The sequence below is a fragment of the Crocuta crocuta genome, unplaced genomic scaffold (genome assembly GCF_008692635.1).
Source record: "Crocuta crocuta isolate KB4526 unplaced genomic scaffold, BGI_CrCroc_1.0 scaffold89, whole genome shotgun sequence".
Taxonomy (NCBI): domain Eukaryota; kingdom Metazoa; phylum Chordata; class Mammalia; order Carnivora; family Hyaenidae; genus Crocuta; species Crocuta crocuta.
This window is the reverse complement of record NW_027551559.1, coordinates 160,256-170,019: the sequence shown is the minus strand read 5'-3', so window position 1 is coordinate 170,019 and position 9,764 is coordinate 160,256. Positions and strand designations below refer to the sequence as shown.

The following is a 9,764-nucleotide window of genomic DNA, read 5'->3' as shown; positions in this document are numbered from 1 at the left end:
CACACAAATCACCCCACCCCACCGCCATCACAAGCCCCAGCTGGCTGTTTAGCTCAGGGCAGTACGAGTGGCCAGAAGGACCAGAGGCAGAGCTGAAGCAGGAACCTCTAGGGGTGTCTGTCTGTGGACAAACAAGAGTTTAGTGAAGATGCCGACACACCTAAACAGGAAGTAGGTTTCACGTAGGAGCCAAATACATGTGCAGATCTGGAATGTGTTTTCACGTTAATGGTCTCTTTAGGAAATTTTTCTGTATTTAAAAAAAAAAAATTAGTGATAAGAGTTTTTGCATTTTTTGCAAATCTCTTGGATGTCTGCCTTAATAGAAAACAGACGGATTTTTTTTTAATGTATCTGCTTCCACCTTCATTGTATTGTGGAATTCTTTGTGGTTAAAATATATGAAAAACAAAATCCGTCCTCATACAGATAGAGCTGGAAAGGGACGAGTATTTTGATACTCTTTTCAGATAATTACAGGTAGTTTTCTGAGATGTTACACCAAAACTCGAACAAGTGATCCTATCATAAAGGTTGGCTACCACTTGGAATCTGAAAAGCTCTTGCTGAACTTCTCCCTTGCTGCTATACTAGGAGCCATTGAAGTGGCTCGCACTTACAGGCTTTTACCCCTGCACCAGCTTGTGGGCTCGTGCACTGGAACGTTGGGAAACACTGGTTCACCAGGTTAGACAGATCTTCCAGATGCTGAGATATTTTCTTATACAGTGTCAAAAAGTCAGTCTTTAGGTATTGTCAGGAAAGCAGTGGCAGGTACGGGTTTTCCAGAATTCTAATCTCTACCTTGAAAGCTCAGAGTTTCATTATTAACAGATACTGCCAATTTGCCTCAAAACGACACACTTTTTTTGTTCATGTTCCAGGAAAATGTCTGACAGATACCTAAGTATAAGTAATTACAGTTTGCCTCCATCCTTTGTTCAAGGAACAATGGCGGTCCTCAAAAACCAGCAGCTCATTTAGCCCACAGCTCAGTGTCACAAATGGTTTTGCTTGAGGCAACCATCATATGCACCAGAAGTGTTGCGAGGACCTCTGTTTTGTCACAAGAACGTTAAAAAGATATATCCTCCATGGCTGAGTTTTAATAAAATGGACTTTTATTCCTGAATCCGGGTCATTCTGAGGTGAAACTGGCAGTCTTCTGCCAACGTGTGAGGGTGAATATTTGCCAGGATGCCAGCTGGCTTTACACATCAGTGAGACGGTAGCACAAAGAAAGGGGTAACTGACAGCTTAGTATTAGTTGGAAAATAGTTTTGAGCCCTGGGGTCCCCGGGAGGGTCACAAGGACTCCCAGGGGGTGTGCACATCACGCTTTGAGCATCACCAGGTTAAGGGATGGCTTGCTATGTACTTCTCCCCCTGCCTGCAGCGTTTGCAATTAAAGAGTCTTTTCTTACATACTAAAGCCAGCAAGGCTTCCCAAGGCTGCTGGGCCGTTTGGAGGGGTGGCAGTCATTCTTCATTTGTTATCGAGAAGCCCACTCTCCTGTTGCCCCTGGTTGGTATTTGTCGGGTAAAGTGAGAGGTCTGAAATACCTAAGGGGACGACGGGGAAAGGCTGCTTTTGGGGCCACAAAGCAGAGTACTGACCTAGTCATGCATCTGGAATGTGCTCCCACGAGCCTGAACCACAGTTTTGTTTTAAGAAAATTTCCTTTATGAATGTGCTGAAATGTGCATGTGCTCTTATATTCTATTTGAACTTCCAGTTGTTTTAACCCATCTGTTTGTCTTTTTCATTCCTAGGAGAGAAGGTTGCACATGTACATAGTTTATTGTCAAAATAAACCAAAGTCTGAGCACATTGTCTCAGAATACATTGATACCTTTTTTGAGGTAAGACCCGAGACAGAAACAAAGTATTTCTGAATCTTTTGTTATGGTTGATATCCAAAAATTAAAATATCATGTTTCCCAGAAACAAAGCAAGTCTCAGGAAATTAGCCTCAGTTCTAAGTGTTCTGAACCTGTTTCTTTCCTATAAATCAGAGAAATGAGTAGGAGTTCAGTCTGTGCTTGTGTGTCCCCGTTAGCTTTCAGAAGACTGGGGTCATTGTTAAAATAAAGGGGTTTTTAAGCAGTTTTGAACCTTAAGGCTCATTACAGATTCAGAATAACTCATGATCTAAACGTTTAGCCTAAAAATAAAACGTGTTTATATGAATGAAAGAAAGCAATTGAAAGAAAGTCTGTAAACCAGCAAAAAAAGGCTTTTGGAAACAGCCCTACGATGGCGAAGAGGCCATTCTGAGAAATGGCGCCAGCCTGGTTGGGTTTTGTACAGTGTGGCCGCCTTCCCCACCACCGCCTTTCCTGCTGAGTAGTTAGCATTTCCGACAGTTAGATGGGACTAAATAATCACCCTTTAAAAGACAACACTTCAGATCTTTTTTTTTTCTCCTTTAAAACCCCAGGACCTAAAGCAGCGTCTCGGTCACAGGCTGCAGCTCACAGATCTGCTAATCAAACCAGTGCAGAGGATCATGAAGTACCAGCTGCTCCTGAAGGTGAGGGTTCGCCGGGTGCGCACACTGGCATCAGGCGCGGGTTGGGTGAGAAGGCCACACGGCCGACAGGAAGGAAGTTTGGGCAGGTGAAGGGCTTCTTTCCTGTAAAAAATATCAAGCAGGCTTCTTCCTCCTGATTTTAAACATTTCAGAGGAAATTTAATAAAATCTAACAAGGCACCTTACACTGTTTTCTCGAGTTTTCGTTTACATCAAGGTCTGCATCCAAATGTTGGTTGAAGGGGACTCTTCCCACCACAGATCTTTGGATACTAACAGTTTTCCCTGGCCCTGTCGACCTCACGCGTTCCCTCATCTTCCTGGGGTCCTGGGTAAAGTTAAGATGTCAGTCCCCAGAAGCAAAGGTTGCTCAGACAGGGCTCAGAAGCCCTTGATTGGTTTAGATTCCTAAGAAGGATTAAAGGCAAAGCCGCACGGTTTTGCATGACAAAAGTGGCTGTTGAACTGTATTGAGATTCCTTCGAATATGAATATGAAACTTTGAAGCTGGGTATTTGCAGAGACCAGAGCCATCTTAGCATAAAAGGGGAGCCTTTACCTGCCTAGATTTGGGCGACTGCTCTGCCACAGCTTGAAGTCCACGTAAGGGTATATTTTCATCAAGTTACTGGGAGAAAGAAGGGCAGCTGAAGCATCTGGCCCGGTGCCTGGCACATCAGGAATGATTCACAAGGTTAGCTGCTTAGCTGCTCTGTGATTTTCGCCCCATCATGTCCTCTCTGTGCTTCTTACAGGACTTCCTCAAGTATTCCAAAAAAGCTAGCCTGGATACATCGGAATTAGAGGTACCTACCTCCCCGCACTGGGCTGGCCCAGCTCTTCCCTACTCCCCCACCCCCACCCCGTGTCTCCCGGAACAGCCCACCCCTAGAGGAGTCTGTCCCTGGGGCCTTTGGCTCCTCCTTCCCCGGGATGTACCCTGTGCACCCTGATGGGCAGGGAAGGAGGGAGGAGGACTTGGGGGTGGCTGTGAGGGTTAGCATACCAGCCCTCCCCGGAGCGTGCTGACCATTGGCTCCCTCTCTCTCTCTCTCTCTCTGTCCCTCTCCCTTCCCCCCTACCCCCACCCGCAGAGAGCTGTGGAAGTCATGTGCATAGTACCCAAGCGGTGCAACGACATGATGAACGTCGGGCGGCTGCAGGGATTTGACGTAATGCGCCTGTTGTTTAAACTCACCCCTCTGGCTTCCGTCACTTTCTTTGGTCTTGGATTATTTATCTCCACATGTAGAAAGCTGATCCTTGTTGCGTGGTTTTCTGTCTTCTCTCACTTCTACGTGAACCTGACTGATACTCTTTCAACTTCTTTCGGTGCATTTGATTTGCTTTTCGAGGACCTTCCTCTGCTCAAAGCCCAGCGTCTGTCTGATGGTGGAAACAGGCAGGACTGTGCTTTGTCTCTTGGAGCCTCTGCTCTTGAAACAGCAGAGTTTCCTCCCCTGGCAGGTAGTGGGAAGCGAGGGGCCCCTGCACAGCCTGCATCTCTGGGAGCTTGACTTCAGGGTCGCGATGTTCAGTGTTACTCTAACAGACTTCTCTCTGAGTTGCCAGACTATTTGTATTACATGTTACCAATTAGTGTTCTAAAAGATACTCAGAATTTTTTAAAATTCAGCTACTGAGTAAGGAAAGAGGACAGGTTTTTGCTTTTCTTGCCCACTGTTCTACTAGAGAACTAGGGTTTAAAGTTTGAGTGCTGTGGTTCTCACGAGGGCACACGCACAGTCCCCTGGAGAGCTTCTGAGAGCACAGGACCCTGTGCGTTTCTAGTGGGTCCTACCGGGGGGGCCGTGCAGCTGGCCCGGGGCCTGCCCCTTGACAGCCCGGGTCAGTGAACTACATACACTTTCCATCCACTTTGTCTTTAATTGTAACGGAGGCCAGAGACTTCTGCAGAGGTTGGCAGGAATTTTACCTAGATGACTATTCTGCTTGGGGCTAAGAACTCACTATAATTAAAGAAAATGTTAGGCTCTTTAAATTAATAGAAGAAAAATGCGTTATTCCTTGGGAACAAGAAAGAAAACAAAACTTCCTGTGTCTTGACTTAGAATGCAATGTTCTCCTCTCCTCTTCCTTTGCCCCCCCTTCTAGGGTAAAATCGTTGCGCAGGGTAAGCTGCTCTTGCAGGACACGTTCTTGGTCACGGACCAAGATTCGGGACTTCTGCCTCGCTGTAAAGAGAGGCGGGTTTTCCTCTTTGAGCAGATCGTCATTTTCAGTGAACCGCTTGATAAAAAAAAGGGCTTCTCCATGCCAGGATTCCTGTTTAAGAACAGCATCAAGGTAATGTGTGTCTGTGCAAATGCACGTACCCATCACGCTGATCAACTGCTTCCTTTTCAGAGATGACATGTCCTTATCCTTTGTTTGTTTTCTAAATGTTTGGAGAATCTCCTCAAATATCTTAGAACTTCTAAAAAGTCACTCCGTCCCTCAACTGTCTGCATTCTGAAGTGGCTGTTGTCATGCACACATCTCTGCGTGTCCACGGCCACTTCTCATCGTACTAAAACGTGATGACAAGACCTTGTCCTGGCTAGTTCTTATGCACCACCTTCCCTCGGACCACGGACAGCTGCAGTACAGAGACAGATTTGGAGTACTGTTCTAAGACCAGAGCAGAAAGCTTCCCCCGTGTCTTATTCTCTGCCCACAGCCAACAAGGATATACTGAGCGATCAGAGCTGGGCGTGGGGCCGCAGGGGTGGATAAGATGGGCATTCGGTGCCCTGCAGGAGCTTGTTGTCTGATGAAAGAGAAACACAAATAAGTAACCAGATAAAGTAATTGCAAATGACCCTGAGTCCTGTGAATGGGACAAACCAAAGGCAAGACAGAATAAAGCAGAGGAGAGGGCTCGAGGGCCCAGCAGATGGTCCCTGGGAGATGCACCCTGCTCGCCCTCCTCTCCCTCCCTGTGCCTTCCACCTGGCGGCTTTGCAGGCCTGAGCTCCGGAGAGAGGTGTGCCTTCCTGTGTTAGGGCCCCCTAATCTCTGAGCCCTGCGGTCTCAGCAGTGAGGAGGCACAGCGCCACCCCACTCCCGGTCAGGCCTCTGCTGACCACCTGCAGCAGCCACCCTGTGTCCTCCCTCTCGGGCTGGAGGAGGCTCTTGTGCCCAACAGCACCTAGGGAGGCGTCAGGACCTGGCCGCATGAAGCCTCGGGCCTCTCCTGTCTCCCACTGTCCTCTGAATGTCTTCCGCCTTCCAGAAGTCTCCTGACTGACTCTCCACTCCAGACAGCAGAGAAACCCTCTATATGTTCTTTCCCATGGCCTGCTTCTGTAAAACTATTTTACACGTGATATCACATATAATTTTGTAACACATGTTATATTAATAGGGTTTTTTTTTTTCAAAGTTTATCCATTTTGAAAGACAGAGATAGAGGGGGAATCCTAAGCAGACTCAACACTGTCGGTGCAGAGCCTGACATGGGGCTCAAATCCACAAACTGCAAGATCATGACCTGAGCTGAAATCAAGAGTTGGATGTTTAACCGACGGAGCCATGCAGGCTCCCCAATAGTCAAGTTTTTTAAATGGTGTCATTTTGTTTCTGGGGATAGGAAGTTAGGGATACACAAACACCGGGTCATCATAAGGGAATTCATGGGAATTCATGTGTCTATAAATTATTGTTATTGTAGTAAAATACACATAAATTTACCACCTTGGCCATTTTTCTGTGTACAGCTGAGTGACATTATGTACATTCACGTGGTTGAATCCCCATCGCCACCGTCCATCTCCAGGACTCTACTTACCTTGCAAAACCAAAATTCTATGCTCATTAAACCACCAGCCCCTGGCACCCACCATGCCACTCTCTGGCTGTATGAATTTGATCGCTCAAGGTACTTAATGAAATCATAACAGTACCTGTCTTCTTGCGACTGGCTTATTTCACTTCACATAATGTCCTCAGGGTTCCTCCAAGTTGTGCCATGTGTCAGACTATCCTGTTTAGGGCTGAGTAATACTCCATTAACTCATTCCATAGATCGCATTTTGTTTATCTGTCCATCAGTCATTGGACGCTTGGGTTGCTTTCACATTGTGGCCATTGTGAATAATGCTTTAATTTTTTTAAGGTGAGTTGCCTTTGCCTGGAGGAAAACGTGGAAAATGACCCCTGTAAATTTGCTCTGACATCGAGGACGGGTGGTGTGGTGGAGACCTTCATTCTGCATTCGTCCAGTCCGAGTGTCCGGCAAACATGGATCCACGAAATCAACCAAATTTTAGAAAACCAGCGCAATTTTTTAAATGGTAAGTGTATGTTCTGTTACTGGACCTGTGTTTTCTTTCCCTAAGGTCCACATTTCCATTTCTGTTTTCTCTTCTTTCTTACATCACATGCTAATACTGACACGACGTATTTAGCCCAGACTGTGTTTCAGGCATTGTTCTAAGCCCTTGTTATATTATTACTTCATTTCCTTTTCACAATGACCCCTGGCGGCAAGTACCACTGTTGTTCCATTTTACGGGTGAGGAAGTTGAGGCACAGAGTGGATTTGTAATTTATTTAAAGCCCCCCAGTTTCTTCATTGCAGAGTCAGGATTTCAGGCAGGCCATCTGGCACATGTCCCACACAGTCTTCTCACACCATTTGTGCCCTGGAGCCCCGTCCTGAGAGGGGAATGCTGAGAAAAACTGAGGCAGCAGACACAAGTGGCCTGAGATGAGATGGTGGAGACCTTTCTCCAGTGCATCTCTGAAACTTGTGTTGGCTTGCTCCCCCATACCTCCCACTTGCACTAGAAAACAAGACAGATTTGTCCTTCCCTGCTTCCATGACATGAGTGATTACAGAGGAGCTGGAAAAGCACCGTAGGGGACATGTCTTCTCCACCAGGAGAAGGACCATACTGACCTTATGTCTTAGAGCATTCCTTCGACTCCTTAAGTCAGTGACTGCTTGCTTCCCTTTGCAGTGGCCAGTTCTGACTCTTGTTCTAATTTGGTGATCATTGAAGGGCTCGGAGAATTCAGCCAGAAGCTAAATACTCGTCTGAGGTCTACTCTTTGTCCTTTTCTCCACATCCGCGTCCTCTGTGTCCCAGTCCAATAGGATGTAATTTCTTTGTCCCCATAAAAGCACCTTCACGCCTCGCATGACATGCAAGAGCCAGGAACACAGGCATTCAGTGAAAAATTAAGGGCACGACATTTTGAGCCAAGAGGAGGTCAGCTGCCTGGGAGTTAACGCAAGCCAGACTGATCATTTTTTCCATTTCTGGTTGGAATTGGATACGTGGGGCCAGTGGGGGCTGGGGGACAGTCCCTGTGTGTGTAGAAAAAAGTTTTGCACCTAGGACAGCGAGCCAATGCGGGCCTCTTTAAATGTGCTGTTCTTTTTTTTTTTTTAGCTTAGTTTTTTTTTTTTAACATTTATTCATTTTTGACAGTTAGAGAGACAGAGCACAAGCAGGAGAGGAGCAGAGAGAGAAGGGGAGACACAGAATCTGAAGCAGGCTCCAGGCTCTGAGCCGTCAGCACAGAGCCTGACATGGGGCTTGAACCTGTAAACTGTGAGATCATGACCTGGGTCAAAGTCAGACGCCACCCAGGTGCCCCTAAGGACATTGTTCTTAAGTGATGCGTTAAATGCCAACCCATCACATGTAACTGGTGGAAAATCTCTAAATTTTTACCATCATCTTCAAAATAAAAGGAACTGCCTTCCAAACTGGAAGCCTAAGTGGGCCATGCTGTTAAAGTTTACGAGGCGCCCCCCCTCAGTCTACATAAAGTCCTTTTCTGGAGGGTGGAGCACCATTAGGAGTGCAGTTGGGACTCTGGGCATGTCACACTCTGCCTCTGGCCCTTTGTTCCAGTGAGACGTCATGGCCAAGACAGATTTCATAAAATGTCATTTGGCTCCAGAATGCTTGTTCACACGTGCCTGATGCCCCCCAGGCAGGCAAGGGTTCTGCCTAATTGTGTTTCTCCAAGGTTTTAACACTTTAAGAATTTGTGTTCCTATTTCCCCACGTCTTGCCTGGCATGTTTCCTTTAGTTCCTGCAGATGATGACATAACAAGGAAGCCACTGAGGTCAGGACATGGGACAGCTGCCGACCCCAGGTGGTCTTTGTGGAGCTGTTTTCCTTCCCTGTGCTACACCTGCAAAGCAGAGGTGGTTCCTAACCCACCTCTGTGCCCTTGGGGGACCCAGGGGAGATTCCTGAACTCACAGCAGCTTCTTTGGGTTAAAGACCTTTGTGGCTGAGGCCTGGAACTTTCCTACCAGTGGGAGCGCCGCTGCTCTCTGGGATTCTCCCACGCGGCAGTCCGACTCCCACTTGGCAGAGCTGCGAGTCTCTCCTTGCTGCTCCCCAGCTGGTAAAAGTCATCCCCACGCCCCTTCTGCCCCCTGTACTTGGCCTTCTCTGCACCCCAGCCCCTCCCGCAGGCACATCCCATGACGGAGTCAGTGTAAACTTGTTCATCAGGAGGAGAGTAGCATATAAGACCTTTGCCTTTTCCTTGGCCGATGGATGGTGTCAGTCTGTCGCTTCCAGGATGGGTGGCTGCTTAAAGATCAAGATGGCCACCAGTCACGTGGATGGACCACGACTTGAGGGGAGCGGGTGTTCGGGACCCGCATATCCTTTTGATTGTATGATGTGACTTTCTCCTTTGCCTCACGAGGAATATTTTTCTTGGTGGCCTGGCAGNACCCCAGGCCCTGCACCGCCCCCTCCCGGCAGCAGCCCCGCCCCGGAGGCCGGCCCCGGCCAGGCCGGCAGGCGCGCCCCGGGAGACCCCGAAGGCCCCGAGCGAGAAGCGGAGCACATCCCCAAGATGAAGGTGCTTGAGAGCCCCAGGAAGGCCTCGGGGAACGCGGCAGGCGCCGGCCGCGATGCGGACACCAGGGAGGCGCGGGCCCACCCGGAGGACAGCCGCTCGCGGAGCAGCCTGGGCTCGCTGCCCCTGGGAAAGCCCAGGCCCGGGGCCGTCTCGCCTCTGAACTCGCCTGTGGCCACGGCGTTCCCTTCTCCGATCGGCAAGGAGCCCTTTCCCCCCAGCAGCCCCCTGCAGAAGGGGGGCTCCTTCTGGAGCTCCATCCCCGCCTCCCCCGCCGGCCGGCCGGGCTCCTTCACCTTCCCGGGGGACAGCGACTCCCTCCAGCGGCAGGCGCAGCGCCACGCGGCCCCCGGCAAGGACACGGACCGCATGAGCACGTGCTCCTCGGCCA

The 9,764-nt window shown here is 48.8% G+C and overlaps 1 protein-coding gene across 1 annotated transcript in view; it reads left to right on the top strand.

The window, feature by feature from the left end:
* The window catches only part of TRIO (trio Rho guanine nucleotide exchange factor), a 229,487-nt gene that overhangs the window by 204,350 nt on the left and 15,373 nt on the right, over positions 1-9,764 (top strand). Inside the window, exons 41-48 of the mRNA XM_077749451.1 lie at positions 1,774-1,863; positions 2,442-2,534; positions 3,290-3,340; positions 3,629-3,706; positions 4,650-4,841; positions 6,652-6,829; positions 7,499-7,580; positions 9,244-9,760. Coding sequence (XP_077605577.1) covers positions 1,774-1,863; positions 2,442-2,534; positions 3,290-3,340; positions 3,629-3,706; positions 4,650-4,841; positions 6,652-6,829; positions 7,499-7,580; positions 9,244-9,760 — 1,281 coding nt within the window. The remainder of the gene's footprint in view (positions 1-1,773; positions 1,864-2,441; positions 2,535-3,289; positions 3,341-3,628; positions 3,707-4,649; positions 4,842-6,651; positions 6,830-7,498; positions 7,581-9,243; positions 9,761-9,764) is intronic.